Consider the following 21,661-nt stretch of genomic DNA (forward strand, 5'->3'; position numbering starts at 1 on the left):
AACATCGTTCGTGTGTACGATCGTTCGTTGATCGTCCATGGTCTGAGCATGCGTAATGAACGAACGTTCGTTCACTTTCCTGTCGTGCACATAGTTCCTCTATCGCTCAAACGATCGTATCTATTGTGTGTACAATATCTACGAACGATCGTGTCGTTATCTCTATGTGCAGGATCGGTGCTATACGATCGTTCGTAGATATCGTGCAGGATCGTTCGTCGTTGGTTTTCCAACGATAATAATTGGAAGTGTGTACGTAGCTTTAGATTGGGGGCCTGGCGTCTGGTGCTGAATCAGGGCAGCTGAAACAAATTTTCAAAAAGAATACTAGGTGCCACCAATTTGTGTTCTCATCATATTTTCTGTAGGCTAATAACACAAAAAGTGTTGTCATTTCCTAATATGACATACATTTCAATGGCACTTAGGTATGTTATTACATTTTAACACTACTCTATGATTGTTGGATCCTGTCCATTCGTGTAAATTAATCATCCATTCCAGTATTTGTCCGTTTGTTGGTCAGTCTATGCACTAGCACACATTGGCACTTGTTCCCCTCATACCAATAAGCACCAGGGGGTATAACCAGGTAGTACCTGCATGCCTAGCACACATTTCTATTCTCATTTACAGTTTTGTCTTTAATACATTTAAAGGAGATGGTTAAAAAAACTCACAGCTGTTTCAAAAGGAGAAGCATCTCTTTCCTGACAAAACGGCTGCAGTTTTCAGATGGTGACTTTATTCACAGTTAGAACAGTTCACTAAAGCATTAATTTTATTAACTAAGCCAAGTGAACCTTTGTTCTCTATCAACACCCAATGGTGTGCAGGGCAAAACAAGGAATTGGATGGACGGATTTTAACCTAAATGAAAAATGCATTATTTATTAAATCTATAGAATCTGAACTAAATCACCATTGCTGCTGGTTTAATGTACAGCTGCGTACGCTGCGTAATATGTTGGCTCTATGTAAATCCTGTTTTTTATTATTATTATTATTAATATTAATATTAATAATAATAGTTTAATCTACAATACACCTATGTGTATAACTGAATATTCTGTCCCGTTTAACTTTCATATAACTAAAGTAAAGAACAGAACAATATTTCTAACTAGGAAGACTACATTTCTTTCTTGACAATGATAAGTGTGTTTAATGTTTGCAGAGACAATGGATAGTACATAATTAAGTATGCATTCATTAGAGAAGACATATGAGAGTCTGCTCCCACACAGACAGTAAATGATCCCATTGTAGTACGGGATATACCCGTATGACATAACCTCCTCCCAATTACCCTCTGGCCTGTATGCTCTCCATCATTTCTGCTTCTCACACTTGATACAGATATGTCATCAGTGAAAAGTGGTATTCAGGGTACATGTTGTCTTCAGAAACTATTGTATTTTAAAATGTGAATTGTTCAATGTTTTTCTGTTAAGTGCTTTGGAATAATTATGCCAAGTAAAAAAAAAGAACCTGTATTTGTTTTCTCACAAAAATAAGAACAATAAAACGTTTCACTTGGCAGTATCAATAGTCTTAACTTTTCTCCCATCCTGTGAATTCATCTGTAAGGACTTTGCATATTTGTTCTACGGTCCTTAATTCCTAGCAGGTTAATTTGAGGCCTGACTCTGTATATGTCGGTGCTATATAAATGAGTAAAATAAACAATTGTTTGGAGCAATGAAGTGCAATAGACTGTGAACTTGAGTCATGCAGTCTGTGATTAAGAAATGTTTCTCCAGGCAATGGACATTGTTCCTTCCCCTTTCTGTGAAGAACAAGTGGACGGCTCAGTTCTTATGCTTACAACTATGGCCAGTGCTATAATAAACAAAAATTCCTTATGCTTGCACTATTCTAAACTCATCATAACTGATGCATATTAAATTGCAGCAGACACCTATGGGTTTTACCACCAATTGAAATATGCTGTTTAAGCATTTTTTAGCTGATAGCCTAAAATTCCTTCTGTTTCTAGGGATAGAATTGTTGTCTTGGTGCATAAATCCAATCCAAAGGGTCTATGTAGATAGGAATGTACAGAGGCAGACTGTAGGAATACACACTGACTAGAAAGAAAGTTTTATCCAGCTTTTACTGTTGCTATAAAAATGTCTGTATATACAAGATACAATGACAGTAAAAGGCTGGGTGTAGTCTTTACTACTGTCACAAATAAATTACAGTGTGTCACTTTGTACTGCTGTCATGTGAGGAATGTGGGTCCTTCCCATGTCTACGCAGCCTTCAGATAAACGTCTATCTAGTGGAAATGACTATGGTGCCGTCTGTGCACATCTTTTTAATAAATATGTTATGTATTTGAGTTATCTCCCAGACATACACTTTGTTCTTTTTATATTATTGTCTCACAGACTGTAGTAAATCAAATCAAAGAAAATGGAACCGAGAACTGCGTTTTGTGAGTTTTAGAGCCGTAACCTTTACCTGTAAAGCATTCTTGATGTGATTGCTGGAAAGGTAGATGTTTGCTTTGTCACGTTTCTAAATGTTTTTCAAATGCAACTTTGCGGAACGCCCCCCCACCCCCTTCTCTACCGAGATATGGGAGGAAAAATAATTTCACAATGGACAATACAATAATTACAATCAATGCTCTTACTTTTGTTGGAGATATAATAGCTTGGCAAATAATAGAAATTATCCAAATCTATGTAGAAAAGGGAAGGATAAGAATCAGTTTCTGTGTTCAGGGGCTTTGTGTCAACAGGCAAACACATATGTGCTTTTTACAGCAATTTAAGATGCTTCACAAATCAGTCGACGGGTGCATTTCCCTTCCTGATTTGCTTTGAGATCTGACCCATTCCACGTTTCCTTTGCACTCCCATAGGTTTAAATAGGGAGAGATGTACCGGTAGTTCTTAGATGAACAAAAGCCCATCAACCAACTTTGTGTGCTACTTTCCTACCTATGATATGACAAGGGACAAGGGATAGATATATTTCTGCCAATCATTCTTTGGAAGATATGTATTTATACATCTATGGTAAGCCTATAGCACAGATACAGTTCAACACAACTAGGTACAACCTGTACATGTAACATATAACCACTTCCGTGTAAATATAAAATCAAAAGGGATAGTTTGTTATCCTTTAGTTTTTTTGTTTAAAAAATAGCCCAAGGCTAGGTGAGGCCGATAACATTCACATGGGTACACTTGCTTGTTCTAAATATGTATTGGGCTTACCATTCACCATACAATCATTGTACAATCGGCTTTAGATTTTCTTTAATTTAGGTAAATTATCCACCCCCAGTGCAGCCTTTCAAAGTTCACCCAGCCATCCAACCACACACAATTATGAAGCCTTCTCCAACAAACTTACTTTAATACTGTGTTATCACTAACCTAAAATTTCTTTTAGTAGCTGCACATATAAATATAGTAAAATAATTAAATATTACATATAAAAGAGTGCAGGCTGTTACAAAATTAAACACACATACATTACTGCTCGCTATTGTATATGTAATATTATTGTATCTCGCTGTCCTGTGGATACTTACTCCCCAATTTTTAGCTGCATTTGACCCCCAGTGATTTTTGGAATCTCATATTCTACCTAAGAAGGTAAAGACCCATCAACCTGTGCAAACTATTTTCCCCAGATACACTTTCCCACCAAATTCCAGAGATATTGGAAATCTACACACAACATGGGGATAGCTTACACATTTTAAAGCTGTTTTAGAGATGGAAAAGTGAAATTTCATCAGTCAGAACAAAATCACTTGATACCTGAAAAAGTAAAACCAGTTGGCATTTAGTTAATTACACTTCTAAAGTACAGAAATGTAACCCTTCCTCCTCTTACTTCCCATTACTGCTGCATTTTTATTTAAACTTTCAACATCATTTGCAGGTTGATCATTCTTTGCAAGTAAGTATTGCCATTTAAACTCATATGCCTTATAGCTTTTCATTGTTGCTTGGAAGCTACTTCTTGGATTGACTAACTCTTACCTATCTGACATCCTTTACTCTTGTTCTTTCAGCTATTATCTTTTCTCCTCTCTTGACCTCTTCTATTATTATTGTATTCTTAAACGACTGCTTTAAAAACCAGAAAGCTGCCACTGCTAATTTACTCTGCTGCCTAATGAACTTAAAGAACTCCTTTCCACATGCAATGTTTGATTGTATCATCTTTAGCTTTTTTTGCAGTAAATAAGCAAGATTTCTTTTTCTTTGGATGGCAGGATGCTGAACCTGGAACCACTCCTTCTCCTATTGCACTTTTCACTGTTTGGTAGTGGTGTGGTCTATAGCAGGTGTCCCTAACCACCGGTCCGCCACCCACTAGAGGGCCACAACCGTCTGACAGCTGGGCCGTGAAAGCATGGAGACCAGCGGTGGTACGCGGCTCTGGCCGGTGCACCCCCAAGGGAGTTAGAAGGACCCCGCTTGGGGGGGCGCACTAGCCAGAGCCACAGGCCATGTCTCCATCAAAGGCTCAGACCTGCGATGGCAGAGTGGGCGGGTTCTAAAATCATGACATCACTCTGGGGAAGTTATTTCCCTTTTGAGTGACATGCGGCTCCCTGTGAATGCGTGGTCCCGAGTCCGCAGATTTAGTGTTCCATGAGCTCCAAAAGGTTGGGGACCACTGGTCTGTAGTCTGACGCATCGAAACGAGTTAAATTGTTGCAGAGTCAACTTACTAGTACAACATGAAAACCCAGGGCAGCCCAGGTGCTTGGCATCATATGGTGCATGTTAGGAAAGAACATACATTACTCCTTTGGACGTGTGTCCTTAAGATACAAAATCACCACAATAAATACCAAGTAAAAAGAACTTTTCAAACAATGCAGAAACAAAATGTTTTTACTATGAACAGGCCAAAGCAGATATTCAGGTTACAGAACAGGAAACTTCTGTGATTCAATTATGTCATGTACCTGTGGAATTTGTTTGTGTCTCACACATGGAAATGTCAATGCATAATCCTAATTCAAAAATTTGCTTAATATTACCCACACCTGTAATTATTCCTTCTAAGAAAAACCTTCTTTCATAGATTTCTTATGAAACCACTAATGCATGTTTCCAAGGTTAAGCTTTCCTTCAGGGGAATAGTTTCTTGAAATGCTCCATCTCTATTTAAGGATTGCCGAAGAGGGTTTTGTTATCGTAAAAATATCAACATAGATGTATCAAGAGCTCCACTTCACTTCAAAGTATAATCTGTCCTTCAGTGACATTCACATATAAAACCATTGCCCTCTCCAGTGTATGGAAAGCAGTAAATGATATATGGTGTCCCCTCCAGCATCTTTTAATGGTAACTATGGAAAAGCATAACCAAATATAAGCATTGCTGCGACAGCTATAGGCGGAATCCATCTTTCCTAAACCACAATTGAACTAGGGAATTGTGGAGAGGGTTGCAATAATACAAATCTGTCATTTTAAACACAATAAGGTTTATGGGATGATAGAGCTACGAACATAATGAGGGCTGGCCAATAACGTCAAGATAGTCATTCACAATGGGGCAAATAAGTGTAAAACCATGACAAAACACTACTATAGGGCATGTCTCCACACTAGCAACACATTACTACATTACACAGATACTTCTGGGAACAATTTTCCCAGTCAAGCCACATAGAGATAAATGTGCAAAGCAAATGCAGGAACTCAACTAGATAATTTAAACAAGCTGCTCTGCTATAAACAATTAATCATTTGTCCATGCTCAGCTAATCCACAGGTTATTCCTGATATTTCCAGGTATGGAGGGGCATATGACTGTATCCCTGCTTGATAATTGGCCAGGTACTGTCACAGAGGTCAAAGGAAAATCCCAATCCCTGCGTAAGCTTGAAATGGAGTGACTAGGGGAGTGTTTCTCAACTTTTTTAACATAAGGGACTCCTTGTAGTAATTTTCAGGTATTCGGAGAACCCTTGTAGCAATTTTCAAGTATTCAAGGAACCTGTGCTATAATTACCATATCCACAGCTTACACTATATTAGCCTTGTTAGTGGGAAGAATGCCTCTTACATTATTTGGGGTATTTGGGGAACCCTTGCTTTAGTTATCATATCCAGAGCTCACATTATATTAGCCTTGTTAGTGGAAAGAATGCCTCTTACATTATTTGGGGTATTCAGGGAACCCTTGCCTTAATTATCATATCCACAGCTCACACTATATTAGCATTGTTAGTGGAAAGTATGCTTCTTACATTATTTGGGGTATTCGGGGAACCCTTGCCTTAATTATCATATCCACAGCTCACACTATATTAGTGTTGTTAGTGGGAAGAATCCCTCCCTCCTACATTATTTGGGGTATTCGGGGAACCCTTGCTTTAGTTATCATATCCACAGTTCACACTATATTAGTGTTGTTAGTGGGAAGTATGCCTCTTACATTATTTGGGGTATTCGGGGAACCTTTGCTTTAATTATCATATCCACAGTTCACACTATATTAGCGTTGTTAGTGGGAAGTATGCCTCTTACATTATTTGGGGTATTAGGGGAACCCTTGCTTTAATTATTGTATCCACAGCTCACACTACATTAGCATTGTTAGTGGGAAGAATGCCTCTTACATCGCTGGCCAATGGGTAGAATGTCACCCTTACAGATACCAAAAAAACATTGGTGTACTTTATTCTTTATGACAGACTATCTAGTTTAAGAACCATGGAGCATGGAGCAGAGACTTTTTCTCCAAGCTAGCAATCAATAGTGAAAAGCAGATGAAATGTATTGACCTGTTGCTTACCTAGTTCAGCTTTGTTTGTGATCTTTTGTTTAGGTAAACTGCTATCAAAATACTGGGTAAAATTCAATAGACTGGGTGGGTGATTAAACACATTGGCCTTTTATTTAACAGCATAATACCAGAAGCGATTATGTGCATTAACTAACAACAGCTGTATTTAGGAAGAAACACTACAGTGACGCGAATGAACAAACAGTTCTGAATGGATATGGGTAAAAGCAGTTAGCATAGTACCATCTCAGTTTCAGGGTTAAGTTTATTTATTGATATTAAAGAACTATAATCCAATAGAACAGTGAATGGATGCCAAAGGAAGTAGGCAAGCAACTAGTTACTTGGAATCTATTGGCAATTTCCAAACAGAAGCTAAATGCTGTGCCAATATTGACTCATGGATGGGCAAATGCAACCAGAGCCTAACACTATACTGCAGAAAGCAACTGAACACAAAATAAATGTTTGGATCCATATCAGCAGTTATCCAATTAAAATAAAGAACTTTACAGGCCTGATGGTAATCAATTCACAGATAATTTGCAAAATGTATTGCAAAAACATGAAGTGGAAAGGCATATTTTACCTTGCTGGCCATGATACCATGCAATGTAAAAGTGAAAACAAGAAGTCTTATAAAATCTTGCGGTCTATAAACAATACTACATTTTAACAATTTACAAGATTAGATAAAACTTAACATTGGTCACAGTAAGGTAAACAGCCCTCCCTTAACAAAAATAAAATATCAGAATGAAACAGGCACCCCAGCAGCTTAGTCCATCACACCGCAGCGTCTGCAGATTTGACTCTAGGTGGCAGTGAGGGGTACTGAGCGTCTTCACCTAGGCAGGGTTCTTTGGCATGAGGAAGGGGTAACCGCACCGCAACCTCACCGCCAGTCTGAACGCAGCCTTAAATTTATATGAGTGAGCACGTATATCTTTGGGGCACCACAGCATGGAGTGAACGGGCTTTACCCTAATGTTCATTGCCATGGAGGTGGCCCTCGGGGGTCCCTAACATGCAAACTAAATTTAGGGACCCTGGACTTGAAATAGCCCCCGTTAATGTGAAAAGATACCTGACTGTTATTAGTATTTTATGCTTGTGACCTTGTATCTGGTAAATTGTTATGTCTAGGGGGCTGAAATTTGGTTTTGGTAGTTTGGAAGTTTGGTACCAGGTCTCAGGGTCCCCTGTGTACCCTGAACATTTCACATTATGATATGAAGGTTTATTCATGGGGCTAATGACAGCTGCATGGACACAGATACAGGTCTCATGCTGCTGCTGCAGGAACTATTTCACAGTACAAGTTGGGACGAGAGCAGCCAAAGCTGATTGCCAGGTCTATAGTACACGCCCACTCTCAGGGAGCTAACACTGAGCATGCTCAGTAGCTCCTGTAGCAAAATCAAATAGAGAAACATAGGAGATGAGTGCGCCCCATCCCCTGAGCAGAGGGCCAGATCTGGCAGCTTTGGATGTTGCCCGTGGGCTGTAGGTTGGGCACCCTTGCATCAAACAATATCAGCATCACGGAGCATTAGTATTACAATTTTTGGTGTTCCCAGATCCATGTATACATTGCACAATGTTGGAAAGGTATGGCTCCACCTCAGATGAAGGATGCCCATAGCTGGTGAAAATGTTGTACAGCACATTTATGTATCCATAAACACATAAAAAAGACACACTCTAGTAAGGTAACACAAACTTTTTATTCTGATAAAGCCTTCCTATAGGGGCATCTGAATCTCTTTTTTATTAAGAAGCATTGGTCATTCACTACAGTTTTTCCAAACAAGAAACCCAACCAGGAAAACACCGCCCAACGCTCCTGCGTAAGAAGTGAACAAAAGCTGTTGCATGTTTTCCTCCTCCTTCCCCCAAACCATGACATCAAAGTCAGATATATTGTGTTCTTCTACAACCCCACTAAAGATTGTATCTTAGCTTGCATCAAGGTTTAAACCTGCAGCCAAGGTAATAGTAGCAATAATAATAATGAAAAAAAACTTATCCTACAGACAATATCAGCAGTTGATATATTTAGTTTTTACCGGACTTCCAGCACGTTCTAACTACTGAAATAAGTCAATATCTACTACAGGTTTACTGTTTTATGGACCAGTAAAAGTACACATTCACTTTTTATATGACAATTTTTGATGTTCATAATGTGATAATAATGAGCAGCCTGACAACATTTAATCAGGTTTTTATGACTCCTTGCAGAGGTTTTATTGTTCTGTGCCAAACTTACAACTTGTTTGGTTCATATCTTTATATTATAGTAAAACTGGGCTGTAGAAATAACAGCAGCCCTATAAATGGTAGGAGAAACTTGCTGTTGACTAACTGTTCTAACAATTATTATTAACAAACACCTATGCATATTGGTTCACATCTGTATAAATGAACATGAAGCTTTTCCACTTCTTTGAGCCATAACAATGTTTGGAATGTAGCCATGGAATTTAAGAAGGTTCTGTTGGGTGATTACTGAAGACAAACTAACATTTCGGGGATTGAAGAGAAATATGTAAGAATAACAAGTGTTTTGTATGCTCACCCATTTAAACTGAGCTCATATAAATATTCTTATTAATAACAGGATTTATATGTCTCCAACATATTACGCAGCGCTGTACATTAAAAAGGGGTTGCAAATGCAGACAGATACAGACAGTGACACAGGAGAGTAGGACCCTGCCCCGAAGAGCTTACAATCCAGAAGGAGGGGGAAGTAGCACACAATAGAGGAGATATATAGTGGTAGGAAGTAGTGAGGGTTTAGGAGACAGAAGAAGATGGGTAGTCAAGTTTGAAAGGATGGGTTTGAGTGCTCTTTTAAATGAACAGAAAGTAGAAGCAAGCCAAATAAGACAAGGAAAACCATTCCAGAGAGTTGGGGCAGCTCTAAAAAGTCTTTGAGCCGTGTGTGTGATGAGGTTATGAGTGAGGAAGTCATTAGTAGGTCATTGGGGGAGTGAGAGAGCGGCTGGAGATTTTTACCAGGTCCGAAAGGTAAGTGGGGCAAGAAATGTGGAGGGATTTGAAGGCAAACCACAGGAGCTTAAATTTGATTATCAGGTGAAATGGAAACCAATGAAGAGAACTACAAGGAGATGCAGCAGAAAAGGAGTGGAGGGAAGGCCGTGTATGGGGTAGGTAGGTAGGCAGGTTGGTGAGAAGGATGGATGAGTCTGGCTGCAGTATTCATATTAGATTTTAGAGGAGAGAGTTGGGTTAGTGGAATACCAGAGATGAGGATGTTACAGTAGTCCAGGTCCTACACTTGTAAGTACAGGAAACTATTTAGTATATTTAGAAGTTATTGAGTCCCAGATGAGTTTGTCTTAAGGACATTGATGTCTACATTAAAGTACTTTCCTCTTTGTTCTCGTCCATATGTTTAGTTAAGGATAATAAAAATGTGTTTACAAAAAAAACAAAAATATTGGAGGTTTGATGGGAAAAAATAAATTTAGGGCACATTCACCTCTATGCATTTTATGGTAATATATCACAGCAGGGCTCCCAAACACATTTAAAAATTATACTTTTTGCTATTATTTTAACAATATTTTGCAACATGTGTAGTGATGTTTTTGACTGCTACAGTGTGCAAAAGCACAGAAGAAGTACAGCACAAGACAGTTAATTGTTAATATGCATTACAGTATGCTAAAAGTGCATTTTATTTTGTGTGTATGTATATGTAAAACATTTGCATAGTCTGTTGGGTTCATTTTACCAGGACTTGCCTCTTGATGTATATTTGTAGATCAGATTTAGGTGGTCAAAAGGCTTATTTCAGGAATATAAAATGTGTTTGTTTAATCAAGAATCTCATATGTATCCTAAAGCATTTTTCTGTGGCACAGATGTCTATTCAGACCACATGGAGGACAGATACCAGAAATAAAATAAAAGATAGGAATCCTAGTAAAATACATAACACACTAAACATACAGGTGTGTCCAATGTAAAAAAAAAACAGAAGTTTTCGTTGTTAAGAAGTGAGAACAAAACCTGTTTTATTGAGTTATTTCAGCAAATTATAGCGTACCTGATGCAGTCGTATGAAAGATCCATCAATTTACTTGTCAGTCATCAGTCATTTAGACACTCTAACAAAAGAAGCTTAAAGGCATGGCAGGTTGGGGGTTCTAGAATAATGTTCGTAGTGGGAAAACTAAGCTTTTTAGTTAACAGGTCTAAAGTGTTCCCACGTTATTGACTTTAATTGCACACATATACACATATATAACATGAATCATATCAATCACAATTCAGCATCAACAAATTACAGAAAACTACTACTTTGTTTTTTTATTAAAAAGAAAGGTTTCCTTGTATGTTAACCCAAAACAATTCAACATTACCAAATTACAGAAGACTACCTTGTCTTTCTATTACAAAGAAATGTTTGCTCGTAAACATATCAGATTTCTCCCGGAGCAGATGTAACTATATGTGGTCTCTCTGATGTCTTCACCTAGTGACAAGAATTGTGCCTGAAGAAATGTAATGTTAACACTACAGATGGGATGCGTATTCTACAAGCAGACTGATTCCCTCTATCATTAGGTATAACTGTATACATGCTTGCCAACATTCACTATATAAATGACCTTAGTAGTGACCAATCTGGGCAGACTGCTTAGGTTGCTATATATCCCCCACAGCTAGTTTATGACAAGTACTGAAATGTGTTGGTACAAAGGAATATTTTAAAAGTATTAACCTTTTCTTTTTTATTATATACATAGGTAACTATATGTACTGTATTTTTGTTTCATAAATGTTACTGTAATGTGACATATGAAGTATACATGTTTTTTTTTGTTTGAATGTTTTTTGTGTCCCATCTAAATGTTCTGACCCAGCATTAAAAATAGGTTTGCTAAATGTGTAAAAACAGTTGCAAATATTCAATGAAATAGCAAGCAACTTCTTGATATGTCATAATAATATGAAGATTAATCTGTGCAGTCAGCTGTTAACAAGAGCTTGTATCAATATCAAAAGGTCGCACAAAGCAGTGAACTTGATGAAGATCTTACCAAAGTCTTCCTATAATTTGGTAATCGCACTGTACATTTCATTGGGACGACAAAAGATTACCAAGAATATACTAAGATTGCCAAGTCAATACTATATAGTAACATGCACATCTGAAGATTGTTGCGTTTTTAACATTCACAAAAAAAAAAAAGTTGCATGTATAGCCATTCTTTGCTCAACAGGGATTTAGAATAATATGTATTAAATTGTCTGAATAAATTAAGTGATCCCATGGTAATATTACCTGACATTTCTGAAACCTTAGGATGGAACATGAACATGATCTGCCCTGATCACAGTTTGTATTTACACCTATGCTTTGCCTTATTTAGTACACAATTACAGGAGGCTCCAATACATAAAGGAAAACTCACTGATCCAATAAATCAAAATGTATCTTTTCACCACCTCCTAGATTGTAAACTCCTCGGGGCAGGGTCCTCTTCTCCTCCTGTGTTACTGCCTGTCAATTTCTACCCCTATTTTATGTACTGCGCTGCGTAATATGTTGGCGCTACATAAATCCTGTTTAATATTATTAGGAATAATATTAATAACTGGATTAGACCTCTTAACTTTAACTTGCATTATATTTCAACTTTGCAACAAATAGCATAAGTTATATGAAACATTCAATATTTATTTTACTTTTAAAAAATGTAAAATATATCAAACAAAAGTAAATAAACAAACTAACAGCCTCCATGTGGGTCAGGTAATGATACTTAATTATGGCTGCAGGTTCAAACAAAATGTTGTTCTGTATAGGCATTACAAATTCATGTTATCTAACATATTGTGCATTTATTGTATATTTTCTGTTGTCTTGTGCTGTATTAAATCCCACAGTGCCATTCCTAAAGCTATGTACACTCACTTGATGGTTGTTGCCCAAGACAATTGTTCGTGATCATCTCAGGCAAAAATCTAGCACAGCCCCTGGGTAAGACTTTCATACTTTTTTCAGCTATTCTTGCTTTTTAGTTAGTTATAATAGAAGCTAAAGGTTCTTTTTTGACATCATGTAGTACTGCATCATATTTCTGTTAGGTGTGGTTTGCTTCAGGCAAAGGAAACAAGTTTCTGCATGCTTACCTCTACTTGGTGGCACCAATGAAGAAAGCCCCATGCATCATTATATATTTGAATAGGTCTATAAAAACACGCACACACACATAAACACCCCTCCAGGGAATGTTACACACAACATTACTGTACAGACTGTACACAGTAAAAAAATGCTTTCAATTTCTAAAAGAAGAAGAAGCCAGAGAACGTCCTAAACAGCCAACTACCAACTAACCAACAAATCCCAACCCAAACGATAAAAGCGTTGCTTTATTGCTCAGTTCTGGCACCCAAACATCTAGATGGACTCTTCAGCATGGTAAAGATAAGAATCAGATATTAGTTGTTCATGAATTAAAGGTATTAAATATCAATAATAACACTGGGAATAAAATATTGTTTTTTTTTTTTTTTTTTTAATGGGGGCTTTCTAAGGGGCATAAAACAGAAAGAAACAGAAGATAGAAAGGTATTTGTGAGACGTTAAAGGCAGTTCAGTACTTGACACAAAATGGGCTCAAATATAACAAAACAATCTTTTATTAAACACAAAAAAATGGATGGAAATTCCATAACAATGCTCAGTACATAGCACCAAACAATTGTGTATATCATTGAGATGTTGTAATAGATTCTGATAATCCAACACCTTTCGCAGACTTAATCTGCTTTATCAGGGATTATACAAGACCTCAATAGATAGAATGCACAAGGGTGTAAAACCACAGTATATAGTATCGAGTGTGACTAGCCTGGCATGGGATGCAGTCATGGGGAACAGGAGGACCCCCTCCAGCAGCAAGAGAGAGAGTAGGACCCTGTTAGTCCATCAGCTGCAGCTGAGGAACAGACTCTCATTTTGGACCTTCGTTTCAGCCAGTCTGCTGATTATTACTCAGTACCCAATGAGATTATACCTGACACAGAAAAACAAAATGTATATTTAGTGGATCTATTGGTTCCGGTTTGAGCGTCTCTCTCTCTTGCTGCTGGAGGGTCCTAAGCCCATCACTAAAACACTTTGTTGTACACATTTTACTTTTACACTTGACCGCTGTACTCTTAAAACTAAGGTTAACATTTTATACTTCTAAATCAGTTTTTATTGTCTAAACACTTAATGGTGGCTAGTGCTAACTACTCACCATTTTATGAAGATATTTTTTAGACCTAAAAGCACGTTTTTTAATGATAGTGCCGAGGGTTGTATTTGTCTGTTTGACTCCTAATCATGGCACAGTATTTAACGCATATTGTGTAGGTGCAAAGACAGTGGCATTTGTGTGTCATGTATGCAATGAGTAGATTCCATCTTGATTTAACCATCCCCCACTAGGTCCCTCCAACTGTCAGTGCAATTAGGACACACCTGTAATTAAGCATTGACCCCTGTAAAACATCACTTTACTACTTCATCAGCCTACACCCATGAGCAATAATAGTTAACTAACAGGAATTTTTTCTATAGGCGCCAAAGGGTGCCTCAGGTTTTACAAATCTACCACCAGCCCTGGTTGAGTGGTTGTACTCAGATATTTGATAGCATGAATCCACTAACTTAGCTATCCACCAGATATTGTTCATTTGGCAGAAAATCATACCCATATCTATTATCTCTATATTTGTTAGGCTATGTACACACCTCGTACTTGCCCAATACAGTCAAGAATCTGGCATGTGTACAGCGGTCGTCCAACGTCATTTATGGGTCCGTCCTGATAGAACCATGAATGACCGGCGATGAACAACCGATGTACAAGTCAAGGGAGGAGAGCACAGCTGGGTGCCGCTCACTTCTTCTCCCCTTTTCCCTCTCCATAGAACAAAACAGTGCTGTGCTGTGTGTACAGCACTTGTTCATTCATCTGTCACTCTTTTGTTGCTTGAAACGATTTTCCAAAAATTAAACATATGCAGCCTTGGCTGAAACTGTAGTAGTCTATAATACGTGCATTATATTGTATCAGTACGCTGAGCTACATACTGTAAGGAACTTACCTGTCCAGCGAGCCCGCAGCGTCCCTGGGGATCTCAGAAGCAGTGGGAGATGCCGCTGCAGCAGGCAACATGGCGGAGGCTGCTGCCCTGCTCGCAGCCTGTCTCTCTCTGCAGCAGAAGGATCCGTTCTAGCCGAACTACTGTTTAGCCAGGCGGTATCCCCAGTATCTCTATGGACGTGATTACAGAAAGTCCTCTTCCCAGCACTCCTGTGGAGGTGCAAAGTAGGGCACGTCCGAGGGGTGCTGTGGGAAGAGGTGCGCACATTACCACGCATGCCTCTTGTTCCCCCCGAGGGGGTGGCACTCGGTTGCCTTGCCGTGGGGCCGGACATAGTTTGAATTCCGAATTCCGATTGGCCGCAGGGGATTCAGTTACCCTCCAATCAAAAGGCGCCAGGTGGCCCAAGGTCATTGGGCACTCTGGCTATTTAAGGAGAACCTGTCCTGAACACCATTGCCCGCTATAAGGCTCTGTGAGTATAGTGTGCTTGGGTGCGTTCTGTGTGTTGGTTTATATTAACCCGTTTTGTCATTACCATAGCCACCTGGTCTGATACCTGCCTGAACTCTGCCTGCCCTGACCTTGGATTGTTTGTGACCACTCTTGCCTGCTGCCTGTTCTGACCTCAGATTGTTCCTGACCTGCCTTTGCCTTACCCTCCTGTACCACTCTTATCAGACTGATTATCTGTGATTAACCCTTAACTTGTTTTATGACTACAAATATAACTTGACAAAAGGATTCTTGGAGTTGGCTGTGGTCTGTGTGCCCAGGCGCATTACACATACAATAGTGATGTATTTTTTATGTGTTGATTGGTGAGGATGTCAAACAATGATCGTGTCAAGAGAGATGAAAGGAGTAAGAAAGGGGGGATTGCTGCAGGGAAATTTTACCTTGATTGTATTGGGATTCCCTATAATAACAGCAATTAAATAGGAATTTGGGGAAAAAGGTAACTGTGGAATGCGCATACTTTTCAACTCCATTAGGACAATCCTTCACTTACACCATACGTAAAAAAAATCTGCACTTCTAGTCTGTTTTGTAAAAAAAGGTATACACACATGCTTACAAAACATGAATATAGGGTCAATGAACAACTGTAAACAAAAAAAAAAATCCCTAATATACCCTCTAATTGAATTCATATGAAGAATCACTTAGTAATTTACTTGGCAAAACAATATAGCAAATAGTAACCCTTATCAAAAAAACTCAAACAAGTTAAACCACATTATGGTGGAACACAACATAACACATATCAGAACATTTAAATGTCACATTTATGTTTGTTTCCGGTAACAGCTTGCTTTCACTAAAAGGGGATTTAAAAAACACTAAAAGGGGATAAAACACATTGTAGTAGCAAATACAACATTTTATAACATTTATGTTATACTTTTTCATCATGCAACACATGGTGAAAACAGATCTTACCAAGAAATAAAGCTATGCACTAAAACAACATAAAAGAAGGTCATTTTACTTTGTAGTACACTGTATAAAAGCGTTGAAAGCACAGCGATGAATTTTTTGCAAATATTTGCAAAACTGCTGCAGTCAACTGTCCAGGATTACAGATAGACAATATGCAAAAACCAATATACAATCTTTCAAATGTAATGCAGTCGGATTGTTTCATTGCTTTACTTTGATTGATAGAGCAAATCTTATACATTTCCTGATACAGAAATGAATGTAGCTGTGGAAAACAAGCCCTGAGATCACACACACTTGTGCCCTGGGGTCTGACTGCTGTAGTTTTTGTCTGTGTTGTTGTAATACACTTCACCATTTCCTCAATTGTGGTTAGTTCTCTCTTGATTCTGACAATATGTGGGTGCAGAGAAAGTATCAAAGTAGATTTACCCTAAAGCACTTAATAAAACTATGTGCGTGGCTATAATTATAGTTACAGTTTGTTATTGGCTGCTATGACAAGTTTACATTTTGTTTAGCTTGCCAGTCTAATCCTTCCGAATCATAGTTTAATCCAAATAAATGTCATAGTTTGAATGACTGTGCCTATAGTAATAATGTAATGATTTATAAAGTTAAAAGGTTATAAATAACAATGCTTTAGGCAGTGTAGTTCTTTTATAACACTGACAGCCGATCAAACGTGAAATAACTCATTACACATTACTTTATAAGCTATTATATAAATTATATAAACAAAACATACATCAGATATTCTTATAGATAGTCTTATCTCTTTAAATGCTACATTAAGGTTGCTGGTTCTAAACAAATGTAGTTCTGAGAACTAGGCAATTTTCCTTACTGCTTTCATTGGTTAGTGCTAGGCTAAATATTAATGTTAAAACCAGATGCCTGAAAACTACATGCCACACACCAGGGACCAGGTGAGGTGTACTGTATGCATGGTTGCTCATGACATCTCTCCATTCCGCTGCTAACAAGATTTTGTATCACAGCCTCCAGCATAAAGCAAACACTGGAAAATGTAGGGCTCTGGAGTATTCCTTCTTTTCCAAACTCCTTTTTAAGGTACAAAGACAACACTAACAGATAGCACTGTCCATCATTTAAAGATGCCTTCTTGCAGAATTGAACAATTCTTCAGAAAAAAAGTTAATGAATGACAGAAAAAGCAACAATACAATCTCAGTTTACGTCAAACATTTGTGCAATACTGTTTTTACAACAAACTGGTTCTCTTTACAATACTTCCAGTCAAGCTTTAATATCCAACCACTTGTTAAACAATGAATATAATCAGTACTTTTCTACCTTTCCTTGTATAGCTGATAGATTTTTTTTTTAACAAGCAAGAGTAATACAAAAATGTTGAGTTTATCTAAAAAAGTAGGGCACAGTGACATGACACAAACTACAGTGCTAGTACAGTGGTTCTTCTACACACAAGGACCATACTGGATACAATTATTAGTTTATGTATTTAGATCCGCACTCAGATTTTTGCTGAATCACATTGTACTGTCAGATTGTAATGTGTATGGTGAGGTAAAGAGTCCCTATACTAAGAGATGAAGTAAGCTGCCATTAATCACCCGGTTCTGGAACATCCAGCTTGCCTGGTTAGTGTTCTGTACCTCTCCCCATTAATCCCTTCTCAATCCCTGACCCAGAATGAGTATACAGCTCAGGTATTCAGTAATTACCAATCATTGACATACAAGGATGCGCAAGACCCATGTGGTTAAAAGCAGATTAAATTGATGGCTGCCTATGGGCAAATGATGCTCAGAGAATCAACATTATGTAATCACATATATATTTTGTGCATCTTTCCTACATGGCCTGGAGCACAGATAATGTCACCTAAGTAAAGGATTTTACTGTCAACTTCAGGAGACACTGCAAATCATTCATTCGCTTTGATCTCAAACTTGTCAAAACAGCACGCTAACAATCTAGTGTGCACTGCCGTGGCAAAAAACCTGGCATGATTTTAGGGTCTTAAAAAAGAATGATAAAATTGAGAATCCTTGAGTGCCAATCAACCCTCTGTCTTTGAATATAACAGTACGCCCCTGGTAAAAGCAAAAAGAAGCCAACTAAAGAGTGAACCTGTGTTTTGCACAATGGGTAAAGTAACAGAAGCTCAATTTTCATGCTCCCCTCTTATCTGCCCGACTAGTCTGAGAGATTCCTGTGTAAATTTTAAATTGGGGAGCAAATAGAAGCTAACACATAGCTATAAATGCTACCTACACTCCATGTGTTATGGGTTGAGTAGGTGTAGGCAATAAGCACTGCATTAAGGGGAGTTTCATGTAACCTCCCATAACCCAAAGTGGCAGATAATTATCTGGCAGTCTGGTGGTGGGCAGGGAAGTTAGGAGGAATTAGGGTAAAACTCCTGAAAATGTGAAACCTCTATTCACCTGACATGAGCAAACAGGTTCAAATGCAAGTAAGTTTACCATTATTTCACTTCACTCATCATGTGAACAGGGCCACTTGTAAACATTCTAAAATCAAGATCTGCCTGCCCAGGATTCCAGATTTACCACAACCAATCATGTGTGTCTTTTCTGTGACCGAGAGGTGGTTAAACCCTACCTGTTGAATTCTCTACTTATTAAAAATGCAACAAACATTTTTACAAAGAACAAGAGAGATAAATTGAGAAACCAAAAGGGTATAAATAGTTGGAAGGAGAGATAATCAGCTGACCTCTATTCAAGATGAAAATATCAGTTTTTGTGTGTACTGTTCCATCAAGTAGTCATAAAACACATACTCCTCAATCATAACTACTATGGTTTTAACAAGATCAAGTCTGATGAAATTTGTTGATGCATGGACTACCTGGCATTTAACCATGTATGCAGCCCAAGTCACGAAAGCGTCATTGTATGACATCTGTATCATATGATAAACACGCTACTTTAAAAAGTACAGTAAATGTTAAGAAGTTAGTGAACAAGGCAACAAATGGCTATCAGTACCATGCAGGGTTTGTAAACTTGTTCTAAACAGGCAAACTGGCCTAACTGACCTGTATATTGAACAGCTTGATAATCCTGTTTGAGAAGTTCATCCAGCCTGTGGCTGGTATATTGACAGAATTTGGCCAATCTTCACAAAATATATGGTAGGTAGTTTCATTTTTTAAAGTAGTTGAGAGGAGCCTAAAGATACTTGCATCATACACAATATAAAGTATGTACCTGGTATACTACCCAAACATAGACACAGGAATTGGAACAGATTTGGACATATAATTATACTCTACAACTCTACCTCCTGCCTTTGGACTGATTTATCTACCTGGACTCCATCACATCCTCTGCTGCTGCTACCATTCTAAGCTGGTATTTCATCAAACGATAAACACGCTACTTTAAAAAGTACAGTAAATGTTAAGAAGTTAGTGAACAAGGCAACAAATGGCTATCAGTACCATGCAGGGTTTGTAAACTTCTTCTAAACAGGCAAACTGGCCTAACTGACCTGTATATTGGACAGCTTGATAATCCTGTTTGAGAAGTTCATCCAGCCTGTGGCTGGTATATTGACAGAATTTGGCCAATCTTCACAAAATATATGGTAGGTAGCTTCATTTTTTAAAGTATTTGAGAGGAGCCTAAAGATACTTGCATCATACACAATATAAAGTATGTACCTGGTATACTACCCAAACATGCAACAAACTGTAACCAAAGATGTAGATTACCCCATCTTGATCTTAAAGATTATCTTCAGTTTTAACTTTATACAATCATTACAGACGGCTTTGCATCATGTGACATATGACCTAGGAAAACCTGGCAATGACACACACACTGTATGAATTGTCACATAGTAGGTTAGTACTTATAGGTACCACTGCAATAGCACAGAACTGGAGCTGCAAATGATATAATATTAAATACACACGCTTCTGTTAGTTAGATGGTTGTGTTTATTTCTTTCACCATATTTTTATTTTGTTGTTTATGATAGTAGCTGTAGAGAATAAAGAAAAAAATATTGCCAAAAGTAATTTGAAGAAGGCCTTGGAGCATAAATGTGCTTGAATTAATTTCTTGTTTTTACTCCCATAGCATAGCCCCAGTCTTAAATTTTTGTTGTTGCACGTCCACCGGCTCTAAGTGTCTCTTGCAGCATGCATACTTTTAATCTCTGACAGCCATCTGTATTATTACATATGATGATTATCATGATGTGACCCTTTACTAATATCAAAGACCATAAATGAGCAACGCCCAAGCTAGATGATCACCAATGTGATGCTAAAATGGCACATCCAACGTGAGAATTTGTTTAAAATAACGAAGAACAGACAAGGATATAGATCTGTACAAATACTATTAGACACCAAAAGGCAGGAAAATCTATGAAGATGGAAAACGTACGAAGACTAATAATTATTACCATGCTAACCTATACATTTTTGTATGATTTTTATATTTGTATACAGGTCACACAGACCAAGTCTATGGGTAAATCATGAATACATACATAACATTTTAAAGAACATCCAGCTTTTTTATCAGTCAAACCACAATATTGAAAAGCCTGTAGCTGAAATACTAACTGTCATGTAACAAGAGAAGGGGGAATGGCACACACCTCTGACTGTAGTCTTCATTCAATACAGTGTACTGACTGTCTAAAAAAGAAATCCTTGAATATAGATAGAACCTACACCTTCTTCAAAGTTTGTGTACAAACGGTAAACAACATTTACTTTAAATAAAAATCAAAAGGTCATCAGGTTTACATCATTCAAAAATATTAACTGTGCTATTTAAATGATATAAAGCTGCACTGTAAGATAGAGTTGCTTTTACTTCATAATGCATACACAAGTTACATTAGCATGTATACAGAGCAATAACATCAAACAGATTACATACAGGCAAAATAAAACTGGCTACTCACCACAAGCAGCAGAACCAACAGGTAAGGAAGACTCTTCATTTTTATGTTCCTCTTTTTGCCACAATCATATGCTCCTTTATAACCTGGTGTTCAGCTGGATGGTAAAGAATAAGTAGGTAAGGAACAGCCCAAAGCTCCTCATTTAGACTAGTCAGACCAGATTCTGAACCCTCCCTTCTGTCCCACCCTGCCCAGCTATAGAATCCCCCCACACTACAAGCACATAGCCCAGGTGCTACACTAGATCCTTAGTGACAATCCTACACACCTTATTTCCTGCAGTGTGTATGTTTACTGGTATGAGGACAGCTTCCAGGCAGTAAAAAAACATTTAACTCTTTACATGACT

General features: G+C 37.9%; 1 protein-coding gene across 3 annotated transcripts in view; it reads right to left on the reverse strand.

Moving 5' to 3' along the window:
* The window catches only part of CDH26 (cadherin 26), a 59,495-nt gene that overhangs the window by 22,023 nt on the left and 15,811 nt on the right, over window positions 1-21,661 (reverse strand). For all 3 annotated transcript variants that reach the window (XM_072414470.1, XM_072414471.1, XM_072414469.1), the window contains one exon: window positions 21,313-21,406. In XM_072414470.1, coding sequence (XP_072270571.1) covers window positions 21,313-21,351 — 39 coding nt within the window. In that variant the 5' untranslated portion in view covers window positions 21,352-21,406. The remainder of the gene's footprint in view (window positions 1-21,312; window positions 21,407-21,661) is intronic.

Source organism: Pyxicephalus adspersus, chromosome 6 (assembly GCF_032062135.1).
Source record: "Pyxicephalus adspersus chromosome 6, UCB_Pads_2.0, whole genome shotgun sequence".
Classification (NCBI taxonomy): domain Eukaryota; kingdom Metazoa; phylum Chordata; class Amphibia; order Anura; family Pyxicephalidae; genus Pyxicephalus; species Pyxicephalus adspersus.